We start from the raw sequence: 18624 nt of genomic DNA on the forward strand, positions 1-18624 counted from the left end.
CAGGAACAACTAGCACATATGTGCGAAGGGGAATCTTTACCTCATTTAGCAACAAAGGGAAATTTCAGTTCCTCCATTCCCAAACCCTTCCTTCATTGCCAGCATTTTCCCTTTCCTGGTTTTGTGCCTTCAAGCTTTGACTTCTGAAGACTAAGTGGACAAGTCCCTGCAATTTTCATAGCAACATTTTCAGACGTGGTTTGCCCTCATCTTCTTCCTGAGAGGGTGTGACTGGCCCAAAGTCACCCAGCTGGCTTCATGCCTAAGGCAGGAATAAAACTCAAGGTCTCCTGGTTTCTAGTCCAGTGCCTTTAACCATCACATCCAACTGGTTTTCTGACTTTTCCTTCCTGCCTCCTTTCAAATTAGAACCTGTGGGGCTGTCTTTCAGGTAGGGGAAAAATTCCTGGATCATCAAGAAATGGATGCCTGAATCAACCAATTATGGAAGCTGTTTGCATTTTTTTTTTCTCAGGCATAGTATCTGTTTAACCTCATTGTCACAGAAATTTCAGCAATGGCCTGGCTGTTGGAGCCTAGTAACTTGAAAAACATTAACTGCATACTGAGACATGTCGTGGAGACGGAAACAGTGAAATGCAATTTTAAAAAATTAGATATAAAAGTTCACAGACATGTGAAGAAATGTTAATGTCAGTAGAAGTCCTTTCTGAAATCATCTTGCAATTTAAGTTATTGGCTCAAAATGACAATATAGGCTCTTGTTTGAGAGCGCTCCGTTTCCCCATTATATTATTATTACTCACTTCTTAACCATTTTGAATGAGGCTTTTCAGCAGTAAGCCAACTGCGTTAATTCAGATCATGTTACCTAAAAACCAACCTTTATAAGTTTGCTTCTTCACGGCAATAACATTATTTTATTTTGCTTTTTGAAACGATGTTTGTTTTCCCATGTAAGTAGGTTGGCTGATTCTGGATGAAAGTTATGAGAGGTTTGGGCTAATCATTTTGGATATCTTAATGCTGGAGAAATTATACTCCAAAGGGATTCTAGAGGCTAGTAAAAAAAAAATCAAAATGAGGGCTGCTTCACAATCCAAGTCCCATCCTTTAAAATTACATCACAATTGCAATACACATACAAAAATAGTTAGTCAAACAGGCATGAATGCCATTCTTCCCTCTCCTCTGGTAGATACCCATAAATAATCCCAATTGTTTATTTTAAGCTTAGTTACAACCCTATTAGGTGGTAGAAGCCAGATCCGGTTTATGTTAGGGATATTCTGATTTGCAAATCTTACTCTGGATGTATCCTGACCTAGGCTTCCCCCGAAAGCATAAATCACAATCTTAGTCCCCAAAACTCTCTTTTATTTATATGGTTGTGAATTATGGTCATTCATAGCCTGCATGGCTTCACAGTCTGTGAAGATTCCGACAGATGTCTGCTCGAGTTGCCACAGTCTTTCAGGGGAATGTTGATAAGCACTCACTTTATCTTCCTTGAAAGGCTGCCAGAGCCCTAATTGCCAAATGCAGAGCAAGGCCAAACTTAGCACAGAGTCAAACAGAACTTTTCAAAGCGTGAACCGACTAGATGAAGTAATTGCTTCCTGCAAAAGCTCATGTCCTGTTTGCTCCTCTTTTATGTCTTATGGGAGGGGCCAATCATCTTCAAGCCTTACTCCCGAGTGTACCTTGTTTTCTTAATTGTTCTTGCCTTCTGGCAGCTCTGCACATTTGGATACTGGGAACAGGCTCCCACTGTTCTTCTGCCTCGCTGATGTCAAACTCAGGACTGGCCCATGTTCTTCCCCAACCTCCTCACTGTCCGATTCTGCTGCCAGCTCCATAGGCCACCGGCAGACCACAACAGGATGTTGCTGAACAGTTCCCATGATGATCCATCAGATCTTTCTCACTACTCCTACCCCAGATGATCTCTGCTGCTGATTATCAGAGATGGATGTTGCCCAACAAGGATTTCCTCTTTGAGGTCTAATGAAAAACATTAGTCTTTCATGTTCTGCACTTCCATGATGCCATGGTAGCAGTCACTGTGAAATTCAACTCAAAGATTCCACAAGCCCTATTTTAATTCTACCAGCTCTTGAGATGTACAGGGGCAAAACAGCAGAGCCTAGGTTTCGCTTCAGCTATCACATGTCTCATAATTTCGCTTACACTCCAGATGGAAGTCAGAAATCTAAGTTTCATTCACCATTTTTAGATCTCCCCTAAATACTTAAATTATTGAACAAAGAATAGAGTGGCTTATCCAACTATGAATGCCACAATAAAGGTATTTTCAGAAACAGAAATTTAAAGATATTATTTATTTTGGCAGGAAAATGCAAAGGGGTCAAAGAAGATGTTTCTCTATGCATTTGGAAGCTTCCAGAAGAAGAAGGGGAAGGGAAGGCAAAGAAAAAACACAGGGTAGATTGTATGTATTTGAAAGCTTCCAGAAGGAGAATGAGGAGGAGGGGGAGGAGGAGAAGGAGAAGAAAGAAGGAAGAAAAGGGAATAGATTCAGAGGACATAAATACAGAAATGTATTTTTAAAGGGGGATGAAAGGGATGGAGGAGAAAGAGAAGAAGAAGAGGAAGGGGAAGGGGAAAGGGAAGGAGAAGAAAGAAGGTAGAATAAGGACTAGATACAGAGAGGATGCAAATACATAAGTGCTTTCTCCAACAAGAAATGTCTTCCTGCCATTGCAGGATTCAGCCCACACACTTTATACAATACAAACCTTGTTATCATTTCGAAGATTTACTCCAAAGCTGCTTTAAGTCTACTTGTCAAGCAACAAATTTACTCTGTGGAATAGAGAGAGAAGGCTGAACAAAGAACATAAGCAACCGGTGCCCTTGGAAAGCAAAGAATGAGCAACACCAGAGGTACAAAGGGAAAGTTTTCCGCATGTCATTTCTGTGTGATTTTTATCTCCTTTAACACAATCAAATACTGGACAGTTTCCTGCAAAGTAAATATCCATACTTTTAAAAGACGAAGGAAACAGAAACACAAAGTAAGAGAAATTGAGGGACACTTTCATGGTTTAGAGAATTGTGGCTTATCTATGCCTTGCCTTTCACTTTCCTGAATTTGAAACGGTATATAAAATAATTAAAATCTCAGAGACTTTCACCGAAATAGCTGGGTGGAGGAACATGTGGAAAATTGCCTTCCCTCTAACCTACTCCTGCAAGTCCCAGCTTATCCCCTCCTTCCACTGCCCTTCCCATCCTGTGACTACTGGCGAACCTCACCATACTCATAATCATTCATTGCCCCGTAATACCAGCAAACAATGTTTGTCATCTCCGGTTACGCATTATTAGAATTGAAAAGGAAAGGTTAGATGTTGGAAAGCTGTTGCAAATCAGATTAGACAGCACTGGGTTACATGAGCAGGCAACTTAGCAAAGCAGCATTCATCATATCGGGAGGAAGAAAACAGAGACATGGAAACCCAAAGGTGGTTTTTCAAAAGGCAACTGGTCTTCCTTTGTTTTTCCTTGAAGACATTTCACTTCTCATCCAAGAAGTCTCTCCCTGGTTCAGAGGAACTTCAGTTCAAGGAAAAACAAAGTCCAGTTGCCTTTTGAAAAAGCACCTTTGGGACAACCATGAGCTGGGTGACTGAGAATCTCCATAGATAGAGAAAGTGTCCTTCAAAAGGATTGGATGGAGATGTGGTGGACACTTGTCTTCTCCGGGAACTGATCAAGGATGGAATAGCAATAGCAATAGCAATAGCAGTTAGACTTATATACCGCTTCATAGGACTTTCAGCCCTCTCTAAGCGGTTTACAGAGTCAGCATATTGCCCCCAACAACAATCCGGGTCCTCATTTTACCCACCTCGGAAGGATGGAAGGCTGAGTCAACCCTGAGCCAGTGAGATTTGAACAGCCGAACTGCAGAACTGCAGTCAGCTGAAGTAGCCTGCAGTGCTGCATTTAACCACTGCGCCACCTCGGCTCTATAATAGCAATAGCACTTAGACTTACATACTGCTTCATAGTGCCTTTACAGCCCTCTCTAAGTGTTTTAAACCCACCATCCTGGGCCCAACATTAGGGAAGCCAGGCTCTGCCTGTCACAAGCCAGGACAAAGGATGAATGATGGAAGAGTAACACCTCCTTAAAAAACCTTAGTCCAGCTGGCCCAGCTGGTAGCAACTCATAAGGGCCCCTTTCCAGGGTTACAGGAGAAGACGGTCAGTGGTTTTGAAGGCTGAAGAGGGCTCTACACCCCAACGGCAGATAAAGCGGCAGAACCATCTTCTAGGAGAAGGGACACTCTGATTACAAACCTCCACTGCCTTGTGGCTATATCCACTACTGGAAAAGCCTTCAGGAGTCAACCTCAAGGCAAAATCTGGAGCCAGAATCCCAGAAGCAGTTCATGACTGTGTACAACCACGTTCTGGTAAATCCTGATACACTCCAGCTTTGACCTCTTTCCAGAGCACGATGCCATAGTTTTTTGAGACTGAAGGATGCCAATGCTAAGCGGTTTACAGAGTCAGCATATTGCCCCCCCCCCCAAAAAAATCTGGGTCCTCATTTTACCGACCTCGGAAGGATGGAAGGCTGAGTCAACCTTGAGCCTGGTGAGATTTGAACTGCCAAACTGCAGCTAGCAGTCAGCTGAAGTAGCCTGCAATGCTGTACTCTAACCATTGTACCACTTCGGCTCTAGAATGCGAGGAGGTGCTGAAGATTAAAGTGTTATTTGACAAAGCTGTTCTGAAACACAGAAACGATTAGGCAAAAGGCAACTGGTGCTAAATGATTTGTGCTAAATCTCAGTGGACCTTGACTCCAGCCTATTAGTTTGATGCCAGCTGCCTTCCATTGCACAACTTCTGTGTTCCTTCCTTGGTTCATCTACGTCACTAAATTAAAAAAAAATCATGTTCCTTAATGACCTAAATCCAGACTTTTGCCCTAGGACCTCATCTGATGACATTCGAACTTCGTCCTGTTGACCCAGCTCTACAAGTTTCCTGATTCATGTGAAAGTTGGTAATGTATTCTTCTGCTTTGGGAGTCTTGGTTTTTGCCCATCTGGTTCAGTTAACAGCAGGCTGCATGAGTTTCTCCAAAGGTCTTCTGCAAATATAATGACTAAAGCTTAATTTGAGAAGGATCCGTGGTGGCACAGTGGTTAGAATGCGGTACTGCAGGCTACCTCTGCTGCCTGCCTGCTGCCTGGAATTTGGCAGTTCGAATCTCACCAGGTTCCAGGTTGACTCAGCCTTCCATCCTTCCGAGGTGGGTAAAATGAGGACCCAGACTGTTGGGTGCAATAGGCTGACTCTGTAAAACTGTTTAGAGAGGGCTGTAAAAGCACTGTGAAGCAGTATATAAATCTAAGGGCTATTGCTAGTGCTATTGCTATCCAAAAATCTGATGGCTAGAGATGGAAGGATGCAATTGAAGGAGATAAAAGCTTCAAGAAACTGAATGGAGGAGGGGATGGAAAAGATAAGCTCTAAAAACAGAAGCAAGTTGGTGCTATAAGGGGAGGGGGAAGCAATCAACAAGAAGGGGAAATTCTTGAATATGACTAAAATGTCTTCCCAGGCAGGTGTTCCTAACACCCACTTTAACATATTTTTGGTGCCAGACAAATTCTAGTTCCTTCATCCAGCTTTATCGGGGTTTTTTTATTTTCAGATTAATTAAGAGAGAGAGAGAGAGAGAGAGAGAGAGAGAGGGAGGGAGGGAGGGAGGGAGGGAGGGAGGGAGAGAGAGAGAGAGAGAGAGAGAGAGAGAGAGAGAGAGAGAGAGCTTTGCCAACTTACCAGAAAAAACTAACTTCTATCAACTGTTTGTAATTAAGCAATACAAATTGTCAAAGCCACACTACCTATTTTCAATGTGTGCCACATGCACTATACACACATATGGGTAATCCTTGGTGTATGACCATAATTGAGCCTGCAATTACAGTAGTAACTTGTGAGGGTACTTAAGAAGGTCATCGCATGACCGATTTTATGATCTTGGTTGTAGCAGACATTAAATAAATGCTGTATAAACCCCTTGTTGGCTACGGGGCTTTTTTTTTTGTTGGAAACTGGAAGTAAATGTCTATTTCCAGCAAAACTATAATAAATCATGGTTATGTGACCACAGGATACTGCAAACAGACATAATGGTGGGCCAGTTGCTGAGCGCCCAGGATGCGGTGAGGTGAGTATGGAGGACCAGCTGTCAATAGCTTAAACTTGGATCGTAAGTAGGTTTTGGGGGATCCATCGTAACTTCCAACAACCAGTAACAAGTTGAGGACTACCTGTAAAAAGGAAGAGGTTCATGCCTGGTCATTATTTTGCACCTTCTGTCATCATCTCCTTCAGTATATCCTGGAAGTGGGCATGGAGCAATAAATAACACTATTTGTGGTTGCTTCATTACTGGAGGTTTTTAAGAAGAGATTGGATAGCTCTTTATCTGAAATGGTATCGGGCGGTTCACTGACAAAAGGGCAAACGACAAAACCACGCCCGACTAAACCCCGTCGCTGACGTCAGCAACAGGGCGACAACAGCGCGGAGACAGAAGCACGCTGTAAACCCTAAACCTAAACTTAACCCCTAACCTAACCCTAAGCCTAACCCTAAACCTAACCCTAAACCTAACCCTTAACCTAACCCTAAACCTAACCCTTAACCTAACCCTAAACCTAACCCTAAACCTAGCCCTTAACCTAACCCTAACCCTAACCCTTAACCTAACCCTAAATCTAACCCTAAACCTAGCGCTTAACCTAACCCTAAACCTAACCCTAACCCTTAACCTAACCCTAACCCTAACCCTAACCCTAACCCTAACCCTAACCCTAACCCTAACCCTAACCATTACCCTAAACCTAACCCTAAAGCTAACCCTATACCTAACCCTTACCTTAAGTTAAACTGGCTTTCTTTCGACGCGCTATTTAAAGCGCCCTTCTTTCTCCGCGCTGGCTATTGTCGCCGCGTTGATGATGTCAGCGACGCGGTTTAGTTGGGCGGGGTTTTGTCGTTCGCCCTTTTGTCGGGTCACAGTATCGGGCAGTGATGGCTAACCTTTTTGTTATTGGGTGCCAAAAATGCGAGGGCGTGCATGCAAGGGCGTGTGTGCGTGCCAGCACCATAATACAAAGTGCGCGCCCACATGTGCATGCGTGCACAACCCCCCCCGCACACACACTCGCCCGCAGTGTGCTGCACTACTTGCCCCCAAGCTGAGCTTGTTATTTCCTCCAGAGGGGCGGGGAGGCTATTTTCACTCTCCCCAGGCTCCAGGAAAGCCTCCCGAGCCTGGAGAGGGTGAAAAACGGGCTCAACGGGCCAACCAGAAGTTCAAAAATGATCCGTTTCCGGCTTCCAGAGGGTCTCTTGGGGGCTGGGGGAGGCCATTTCCTGAAGCCTGGGGAGGGCGAAAATGGCTTCCTCTGGCCCTCCGGAAGGCCGAAAATCAGCTGGCCAGAGCACGCATGCGTGCTGGAGTTGACGGCTTGCATGCCAGCAGATATGACTCTGTGTGCCACCTGTGGTACATGTGCCATAGGTTCGCCATCAAGGGTATAGGGTCTCTTGCTTGAACAGGGAGTTAGACTAGAGCAGTAATGGCAAACCTTTTCAGCACCGAGTGCCAAAAAGGTTGTGTGGAAATATTGCTCATCGGGGCTGCGCTCTGAAAAAGCAGAACATCTGGGTTCAATCAGCTGGCCATTGCACATGCACATGATGGTTTTTGGTACCACCATGCGTGTGAAGGGATCGTGCTCAGGAAAAGCCGGAACTGCCAGGTTCTGGCACACATGCGCACTCAGCAATCAGCTGGCCGGTGCCCATGCGCACACCGGTTTTCAGCACTTCTGCACACACGAAGGACAGCTGATTGTCGTGCGCACGTGCGTGCTAGAAACCCGAACAATGAACAGGCGAGGCCGTGCGTGCTGGGTGACATGGCTTCACATGCCATTTTGGGCATGGGTGCCACAGGTTCTCCTTCACGGGACTAGAGGACTTCCCAGGTCCCTTCCAATTCTGTTATTCTACTATTCACAACAAGCTTGGACAAACATTTACAAATCTTGATATTCGCAACCAAACCTCCTCCAAAATTTGTTCTTCTAACTAAAAATTGATATTCCAGCTGTGACCTCTTCTACCCCAAATTGAAATGATGCACGCTTCATGCTTGGATTGAATTTCATGGGCAGCTTTAAATTCCAGCTTTGAGAGTGCTGAATAAAGGGCCAGAAGTAGCCTTGCCTTCTCCTTGCCCATTACAATTAGGGATCATATGAGATAGAGGATTAAAGCATCAGAGATAAGAAGGCCTTGGAATTGAGTGCCCCATGTATCAAATGTCTTTGTCCTGCTAGCATCAATTTTGGAATTCAACCCAAATAATTTGGATTCAATCCAAGTTTGAACTGAATCCAAATCATTTACTAGTTACAAGTTAATACAGCAGCTGTATTTTCAAATTTTTTATCCTGGAGCCTTTGTCTTGCTGCTTTATCAGTGTTTTTCAACCACTGTGCCGTGGCACACTAGTGTGCTGTGACATAGTGTAAGGTGTGCCGTGGGAAAATTACTTTATATATAGTCAATATAGGCACAGAGTTAAATTTTTTTAACATTTTCTAATGGTGGTGTGCCTCGTGATTTTTTTCATGAAAAAAGTGCTTTTGCACAAAAAAGGTTGAAAAACACTGGCTTTATTATACAAATAAAAAGGATTCCAATATTATTAAGAAAAGATTGGACATTAATTTGTCTGGAATGTTGTTGGGTCTCCTACCTGAGCATGGGGTTGGATAAAAACAGCCTTTTGGACCTCAGGGGCCACTAAATTCATAATTTTAAGTCCCGCAAACCACTAATTGTTTGTTTGTTTGTTTATTATATTTATATGCCGCCCTTTTCCCCCAAAGGGGACTCAGGGCGGCTCACAACTCAAACCAGGGAAGTGGGATACAGACAAAAATTAAAAAACGACACATAACAATACATAATTTAAAACACACGACAGTCATACCATTCGAGACGGGGGCAACAGCTCTTTAGCCCCAGGCCTGTCGGAACAGCCAGGTAATATGATCTGCCTAATGAATAGCTGGGTGGGCGTGGTTAGGTGATCATGTGACTTGGTGGGTGTGTCCAACTTGATATCACTGACATCAAGGAGCGCCTCACTGGTCTCTACTCACCCCTCCCCTCCCAGCCACTCCTTGCCTGTCTGCCCAGGCTCCTTAGAGCCCCCCCAGGAAGCAGCCACCACGAGAAAGAGTTGGCAAAATAGCTGGCTCAGTTCAAATTGGATCTGACCGAGAAGGAGGCTCAGCAGAAGCACCTCAGTGAAGACTATGAGCATAGGCTTTCCAAGCAGAGGTAAGACCTTTGGGAGTGCAAGGCCAGGAACTGGTGCTTAGAGGCTCACTGGGCTGATATGGTCAGCCAGTTCCAAGCCATGATGCAGTCCCACTGGAACAAGGCCCTTTGGCTCTATGCCACCAGTGGCACTTTCCTCCAGCCTTTGCCCAAAGCCCTGCACCAGGAGGCTGCAGCAGATCCCGAGTTGGAATTCCCCCCCACCTCTGCCCCACACAAAAAGACCCCAAAGGGGGTGACTCTCTGCAGCAACAGAAGCATTTATTGCACATATCTAGCCCAGGTGCCATAGTTTGAGGATCCCTGATTTAGTACAATATAAAAAATGCAAACAGTTTTTCTGCGGACCACCAACATTTTCTCGCAGACCACCAGTGGTTCAGAGACCTCCAGTTGGTGACCGCTGGACTAGAAGACCTCCCAGGTCCTTTCCAACTCTGTGATTCTGTTACTATTGGGAAACTCTTGCTTACCCTGTGAAAAAACTTTGGAAAGAAATGACCGACACACACTAACTATTCAGACTTTTATTTTAATTTCATGATAATAAAGACATATTTGACCAGACTGCATGTCAGAATGCATTCTATATTTGCCTGAGGCCCGTGAGAAATAAATACTCCCCGTTGGTCATTTTATTAGAGACCAGAATCAAGAACTGTTGGTTTAAATGAAATAATGCACTCTTGCTGAAGTTAAAAACTTAAATAAAAAAACCAGAGACTTAAACATAGGCTTACATCTGTTCTGTTGAAACCACTTGGATGTGCTTAATTTTATCGTAAAAGAAAGCAGTTGTCAACAGTAGTAACAATGGAGCAGAAGGAAATTTGGTAGAAGCTTATCCACCCAAAGTACAAGCAAAATATGGGCTATTGTACACAACCCAATGTTTAGTTCTAGCTTTGGATTAAAGTAACACCTGAGAATTTGTGTACATTTGAGGCCTATATAACAGTAAATAATAGTTGCTGCACCTTTTGGTAATGAATGTCATCCTGTAGGGATACATCATCATCATCATCATCATCATCATCATCATCATCATCATCATCATCATCATCATGCAGAATAAAATGCTTAATAATAAGTCCTTCATGTTGGCACCCATTTTCTAGATTGGGAATATAACTCTCAGAATTTCTAGTGAATGTGATCTTCAAAATGAACATTGGGCAGCTGGGATTTCTTCAGAAAGTATTAGCAGTAAAGTAGTATGTGTTTGGCTCTGCATTACTGAATGTGGTCTCTGGTTGATTGTGTAGGTACTTATGAAACCAGCCAATTGTTTATATCAGTGCAGAGGTGGGTTGCTAATTTTTTTTACTCCCAAGCGTGCTGGTAGGCGTGATGCTTCAGCGCATGCTCAGAAGCATCTGGGTGGGTGGGCGGAGCCTCCCACGGCCACTACTACTGGTTTGCCCAATCTGGGCCGAACCGGCAGCAACCCACCTCTGTATCAGTGGTTCTCAACCTGAGGCCACGGACCCCTGGGGGGGCACACAATGTCATCTCAGGGGGTCTCAGCCTAGTGTCTTAAATCTTAAGTCTCAGTGGTCCATGGTCTGTGCGTCAAAAGGTGAAGAAAAGGTTGAGAACATTGGTTTACATGAATTCAAAATTTGCAGGGCAAAATGAACTCCCTCAGGAGATTCAAGATGTTAAGAGCAGTCATGCAGGCAAGTGTGAAAATCACTGCACAATCTAATCAATGAGCATTGATTTGGCCAGCTATAGCTGGCCACTGATATTTGAGAATTTGGAAAGGACTTAGAAAAGAGCAATACTAGTGCCACAATGAAAATGCTGTGATAAAAGAACCAGTTGCGAAAAGATTAAATGGAAGGTAAGGTGAGATGCAGCTACAGTATTCAAATATTGAAAAATAAACACGAAAATGGACAATATTTATATTGAGGAGCAGAAGCTTCAAGTTTCACTGTGTGCAGTTATGTTTCTGCTTTTGCTACATGAATAAATGACACTGAATATATTGAATAAGATTATTGGTTGTCTACCTTAGAATCATCTCTGCCAAACTAGCAAAATCTCCTCTAAGCCTTAAGCAGAAGTCTTTTCTACAACTAACAGATCTGGAATGCAGAAAAAACAGAAGACCACCAGATGACACCAAAGATTGGATGGTACACCTTCAAATAATTTTGGATTCCTAGTAATGATACAGACTTTCTCCATGATGATCTAGTTGTAACCTGATCTCTCAGGTTTTCCAATGGTCTATTCCCTGATATTCCAACTGAGTCTGTCTACTTTGCTGCTAGTTGCCCTCTTCTCTTTCATTCCATCTTTCCCAGTACAGGTAGTCCTCGACTTACGACCACAATCGAGCCCAGAATGTAGGTTGCTAAGTGAGAAATTTGTTAAATGAGAAATTTGCTAAATTCATCTCACTTTATGACTTTTCTTGCCACATTTGTTAAGTGAATCACTGCAGTTGTTAAATTAGTAACATGGTTGTTAAATGAATCTGGCTTCTTCATTGACTTTGCTTGTTAGAAGGTTGCAAAAGGGGGTCATGGGACCCAGGGACCCTGAAACCATCCTAAATATGAACCAGTTGCCAAGCATCTGAATGTAAATCACATGACCAAGGGGATGCTACAACGGTCGTAAGTGTGAAAAATGGTTATAAGTCACTTTTTTTCAGTCCCATTATAACTTTGAATGGCCACTAAATATAAGTCAAGGACTACCTCAATTATTGCTTTCCCCAGAGAACTAGGTCTAATGTGCCTGAAGTAAGACCCTTGAGCCTCCGGTGTAGTTTCTGCTTCCAGTGAGAACATGGGGTCTATTTGTTTGATGATCCATTAATTTGTTTTTGGGGCTGCCCACAGTTCTGTCAGGTGTCTTCTTCAAAACTAATCTTCAAAAGTGTCAATGCTTTTCCTTATCTTGCTATCTCAAAGTCCAACTTTCCCTTCCATAGAATACTGAGAATCTCATGGCTTGCACAATTTTTATCTTTGTAGGTACAAACACATAACAAGGTTATGTGCTACTTCATGGCTACTTCATGGCTACTCTACCAAGTGCTGGTCCATAGAGTAGTGATTTGGAAAAATACGTAACCTTGTATTGCCATGTAGTGGTCATTCTGATTTTTTGCAACCTAGATCTGATAGTTGTAGTCAGGGGTGGGATTCTACCGGTTCGGATAGGTTCGGGCGAACCATTCGTCCCGACGATCAGATGGGCCCAAACTCCCGCCTGCACTATTTTCCTACCTTTATCTTCTCAGCGGATTCACACAGAGCAGATTGCCGTGTGAACCAGCTGTGTTACTCCTCCGAAGAAACCTGGAAGTGAAGATTTCTTCAAACTGCGCACAAACATGCGTGCAAATCGCACAATCACCGAACCGGTTGTTGAACCAGGAGGAACCCACCACTGGTTGTAGTCTTTTCCAGCCCTACTACCTGAGATTCGATTAACTTAAGTTGCTGGTGATTGAACTTAGGACTTTCTTCATTCAAAATCTGAACTCTGCTCTGTCAAATGTATTATTATTCTTTCAGGCAGGTCTCAGATGCAAATCTATTGAAAACTGAGGTGGAACCGAAGAGATCAGGACTCTAAAATATATACATTCCAGACCCTGGAAGCACAGATGAAGGTTTTTAGGCCCTATGGATCCAGAGGCTATTAGCTGATCAGTTGAAAATATTATATTGGACTAATAGTGAGATTCAATTCAATTCAATTCAATTTATTAGATTTATAGGCCGCCCAATCCTGGAGGACTCCGGGCGGCTTACAAAGAACAAGAAAAGAAAAACAAAATAAAAAATAAAAAATTTTAAAATTCCCCAACACGCATACGTTCTGATCGGGGCTGGACCCTACATGATAAGGTCAACAGCCCCAGGCCTGCCGGAACAGCCAGGTTTTAACAGCTTTTCTGAAGGCCATGAGGATGGGTGAGGTCCGGATCTCTGGGGGTAGCTGATTCCACAGAGTCGGAGCAGCGACAGAGAAGGCTCTCCTCCGAGGCTCCACCAGCCGACACTGTCCGGCTGACGGCGTCCTAAGGAGGCCCACCCTGTGGGATCTTATCGGCCATTGGGAGGTATGTGGCAGTAGGTGGTCTCGCAAATACGCTGGTCCTGAGCCATGTAGGGCTTTAAAGGTAATGACCAACACCGAATTGCATTCGGAGACCAATTGGCAGCCAGTGCAGCTCGTGGGGGATAGGTGTAATATGGGTGTATCTCGGTACACCCAATATCGCTCACGCGGCTGCATTCTGGACTAGCTGTAGTCTCCGAATGCTTTTCAGGGGTAGCCCCATGATCTCATTTAGCAGGCCTCAACCTATTTTCTTGGACAGTGGAGTCTGCAGGTGGATTGTTAAGAGAGGGAGCTGATTAAAGGAAGCTGTATATATAATAAACCATTGATGAAAGGAAAAGAAATGAGCTGGGAAAGTCTGTTAAGAAAGTAGTAATTCTACTGAGGCACACACAAGTAGGTTTGTCACCACAGCTGATAATAATCTGAGGCACTGATTGTAGATCTGGTTCTTTATTAGAGTTTAATATTGATGACTGTCTTGTCTAAGACTAATGGCAATTGATTTTTGTTTTCTGGAATATTACTTTAATCCTATTGCTCTTTTCCCTTGCTACTTTCTTGCTCCAACATAAAAGACGGGAACTTTTTAATATTTGGAAGTATTCTTTTTCTTCATGTAATAAGACACACAATCTTTTCTCTATGAAGACTGCAAATAGAGGAACCTCATAATTAAATAAGGATGTCTAGAGGGAACAGTAAACAAAAAAGTCAAGAAGACTCCCACAATATGCAAAACTATGGCCATTATGGTCCCACTATGCCCACGTGTGTCACTGTGATTATAGCGCATGTGGCCAGATTCTGCGCAGAAGCACTGGGGATTCGTCGGAAACACACGATTAATCCACCATAGCTATTTTACACAACTAATGTCGCAATCCTTTTTGCATTACTACCCTTTTGTATTTCAGTATTTAATGACTATGGGGCTCATTGTTTAAGGATTGATATTACAGTATAGTTAGGCTGTGTGTAACTGTCAGGCTGGATGCCAAATTGTAACTTTAATATAGTGTATTTTTCGGACCAGTTATTTATTACTTTATTCTAGAATTTTAAACTGCATACTCCTTGAGTTTTTTTTTAAAAAAAATTGTTCTGATCTCTGATTTTTGACTGCAATAAAATGGAATCTGTGTCACATGGTAACACACATCAAAATTGAACAGAACTTCAATAGCTCATATCTTGACAAAAAACTTCACTGAGTGGACATCCCTGGGACTAAAGTGATCTAAGTGTCATATGTCGGCAACACATTATGAAAACCTTCACAAATAATCACAACAGAGGAAACTTTCTCCTTGAAAGTAGTTTAGCCATATCCAAGTTCTATTGAAACCTAAAATGTGTCTAGACATGACTGACTTTGGATCTACTCCTGTTGTGAAGGCTTTCACAAGCCATTGGAACACCTAGACCAGGAGTGTCAAACTCGATGTCACTGAGGACTGCATCAGGGTTTTCCGAGCTCCGTTTTCACTGACAGGGGGTTGCAGAAGGCCGTCCCAGCCGAAAACGGAGCTCAGGAGCCCGTTTTCGCTGACAGAGGCACCACGAGCCGATCCTCTGTTCTTTTCAGGGTGGTTTCATGGGTGGGATCTAAGCATCCTGTGGTGCGGATCTGGCCTCCTGGTCTTGAGTTTGACACCCTTAATCTAGACTAGGGAGAAATCATCGACAAAATTTCAAGGAAACAATAGAGATGAATAGTTCAGGATCCATGAGGGGACATAAGCCTCTTCTCTCTTAAAAGAGCTTCAAGTACATCTCTTGAAACACTGACAAATTGAAAAGTATGAATTGCACAACAAAAGTGTGTGTCTGTATGTGTACGTGAAAACTACTCACGCTTCTAACAGTCTATCAAGCAGAAGAAAGTTCAACTGAAGATCTACCATTGCTTGATTTAGGGGCAAGTAGAATCAGACACACTTGTTTTCTACGGATGCTATCATGGGTTTTTTTTTTTTTTTTTTTTTGCTATCATGGTTTTGGTTTCCAGAAGAAATGAAGGAACAAAAGTTGTGTGGGAAAGGACTGACTCAGAATTGGTAAGGATAAAGATTAAACCACAGCCTGCTCTGTTCCGGAAACCTGGACAAAGAATAATGGAGAGCAGAGCTCATTTTGGTTGCAACAGTCTTAAGCCGGCTACAGTTGTGTGGAAAGTAAACATTTCTGCTCAAACTTGTTTGTGAGAGCAAAAAAAAAACCAACCCCAAAACAGATCTCAGGTATAAATCTGAGGGTCAAGACAAAGTCAAAACATAATATATTGGTGGATACCTATCCCTAGCATAAATTATCTGCAAGTGCACTATTCAAGATGATTGAGATTTCAACGTATCCTTGGCCTGTGAAATGTTGGCTTGCTCACTCTAGCTGATAGCTGATTAAAAAAGAATTTGAGGTCAATATGGCACATCGGATGAACAACAACAACAACAACAACAAAAGTGAATCCCAAGACTCAATTGGAGGTCAATGGAAGAAAATGTCATTGGGCAGAACTGCTAAAGAACATACTTGAACAAAGGCAATTCTACTTAAGAAAGAAAATAGGAAGGTCTTGATGGGCAATCACCCTATTTCCCTGCAAAGAGTTGTGGTTTGCCTTCATTATCTTTAACATTTCTCCATATGTCCCCTAAAAAGTAGATGTTCTAATTTTCAGCAACTCACTTGCCTGACTAGGTGGCTCAGTGGCTAAGACACTGAGCTTGTCGATCAGAAAGATCGGCAGTTTGCCGGTTCGAATCCCTAGTACAGGTCTGCATGAGATGGGGTTGGACTAGATGACTTCCAAGATCTCTTCCAACTCTGTTACTGTTTACTTCCAGGAGGGAAGATAAATATACCAGTTCTACAGTAGTGTGTGCTCACTGCAGTTGGTGTGCACTACTAGCAAGCCAAAAGCTTGATCTTTTACTCTATTTGTACTACTTTGAATGGAGCATGTGCCTTCAAAGGAAAAAGAATTAAAATGGCTTCCGGAGTAAGACGGTAATCGTTTATCAGTTTGCTATTTGTATTTTTTGTCTGTCCTATTGAAAACAAGCAAGCATTTTAAACAGCCAGGAATAACTCACCTATGCTAACCACCGATCAGCACTTTTTATAGCTGGCTTTTGTTACAACTGTGAAGTAGAAAACACTGCATTTCTACAGTGTGCAAGGAGAATGTTTTCAGACTGGCCACGTTGCTACTGAAATGTTACATGTGTCTTCAATCGTCGACAGCTAGGGGATTCTTGCAACAAGACAGCAATCTTTTATCTCCATTAATTTCTTCTCTATTATTTAGCATGCATCAAAGCAACAGAAATATAATCTTACTTGTCGTTTTGGAGAGTAGGTGCAGCAAAGGGAACATACGTGCTCTCATTCTACTACTTCTACACGTGAAGAGTCAAAACAGCCACAACAATATCCATGTGAGTTACCAAGCCAACTTTGCTACTGAAGCAATGCACATGGTGAAGTCACGCCAGGTATAATCTTAACGTAGATACCTGAAACATTCCCATAACACATCAAATTGGCTAGAATGTCTGGGTGGAGATCATGTATGGATTGCAGATACTGTAAAACAGGGCATCATTTCGTGTATCACTAACAGAAAATATTTCTACGTTCCTATCCGAGAGGGGGGGGCAGGGGTAGGGAAAAGGGACATCGGTGAGCATTTGGGTGTGTGGAATTGGAACTACCGGTCCCATAAAAAAACATCATGCAATCTGCATATATAGTATGATCCATTGTTTGCCATGCTAAAAACAAAACTCAATTAAACCCAAACCCCAGACCTTTTTAGTGAAGGTCACAGAGAGTTCCCTAATGGGAATATAAAGTTTACGCACAGTGATGAAACTGGGAACAGTTTCCCGGTGTAAAAAAGCAACAGCCCACCAACTATTAGGTGGAAAGAGTTCTATTGTGGGTGACATGCCACGCTGGGATGCCATCAGCAAGTCAGACGCTATTCAGAACTTATCGGGTTAATCGGATCAGTTGGATTTGGGGTCCAGTTCTTGGTGGCTGTTTTCTTCTGGCGGTGCCATTTCTTAGGTTTCTTTTTAAAAAAATTAGGATTATCATTCTTTCTTTCAGATGGAAAAGTTCGCTTCTATATCATCTGGCAGGATAGCAGCTTTAGAGGTTGCTGATGTTTATGGGGAACTCTCTGTCGAGGCTGTTAAAAGAGAAGAGAAAGGGAAAAAGAGCAGTGAATGCAAGCTGAGTTTGAACCAACTGTAACATATATTGTCATTCAAGCTGAATGGGCCTTTCCAGTCAAAGATCAGACCTGCATTAGAGCTTAAAAATAATAAATAAGAGCAAATCCTTTTTTGTGGCTGCTCCGGCCCTCTGGAACGATCTCCCCGTGGAGATTCGGACCCTCACCATCCTTCAGGCTTTCCGCAAAGCCGCCAAGACCTGGCTGTTCCGGCAGGCCTGGGGCTGATGAGTTCCCGGCCCCACTTGAATTGCTGCGTCTGTTGAGTAGTTTTAACTTGTCTCTGTATTCTGTTTTTGTCTTGTTTGTTTTGTATGGCCCCTTCCCCATGTGTTTGTTCGCCGCCCTGAGTCCCCCCCCGGGAATAGGGCGGCATACAAGTTCAATAAATTGAATTGAATTGAATTGAAATCCCACTCCCTTCTAGCACTGATGATGTTACCTAGCTTGGTAATGAAATGTCTTCAAGAAAACCACCAAACCCAAGAGAGCACAAAGGACCTCACAGCTTATGCACTCCTGGGTAATTATTTTTCCCATTCTTCTCCTGTATCCCCTGACACTGAACAGCAGTCACCAGCTGGTGGTCCATGAGAAAACTTTGGTGGTCTGCAGAAAAATTATTTACACTAAATATTGTACTAAATACTATTTATCTTTTTTAAAAAAAATCATATTAGTAGTCCATGGGATTTAAAATTATGGATTTAGTGGTCCCTGAGGTCCGAAAGGTTGGTGACCCCTGTTTTAGAAGGCAAAGTCTTCCTTAAATTAAGCACCATTTCTGGTCACCATGCAATATGTCAATGTTATCTTCTTGGCACTTCTAACCTATCTTCAGAGCTGGGATTTATATTTGGTTTCCAATTCAAGAACTTTTTCCCCCCAAGATCAACTAGGCCCCATTTCCA

General features: G+C 42.9%; 1 protein-coding gene across 2 annotated transcripts in view; it reads right to left on the bottom strand.

Annotated features, from left to right (window-relative positions):
- Positions 1-16419: 16419 nt before the first annotated feature.
- Positions 16420-18624, bottom strand: part of SAMD12 (sterile alpha motif domain containing 12) — a 320783-nt gene continuing 318578 nt past the window's right edge. For both annotated transcript variants that reach the window (XM_032222835.1, XM_032222836.1), the window contains one exon: positions 16420-17668. In XM_032222835.1, coding sequence (XP_032078726.1) covers positions 17603-17668 — 66 coding nt within the window. In that variant the 3' untranslated portion in view covers positions 16420-17602. The remainder of the gene's footprint in view (positions 17669-18624) is intronic.

Source organism: Thamnophis elegans, chromosome 8 (assembly GCF_009769535.1).
Source record: "Thamnophis elegans isolate rThaEle1 chromosome 8, rThaEle1.pri, whole genome shotgun sequence".
Classification (NCBI taxonomy): domain Eukaryota; kingdom Metazoa; phylum Chordata; class Lepidosauria; order Squamata; family Colubridae; genus Thamnophis; species Thamnophis elegans.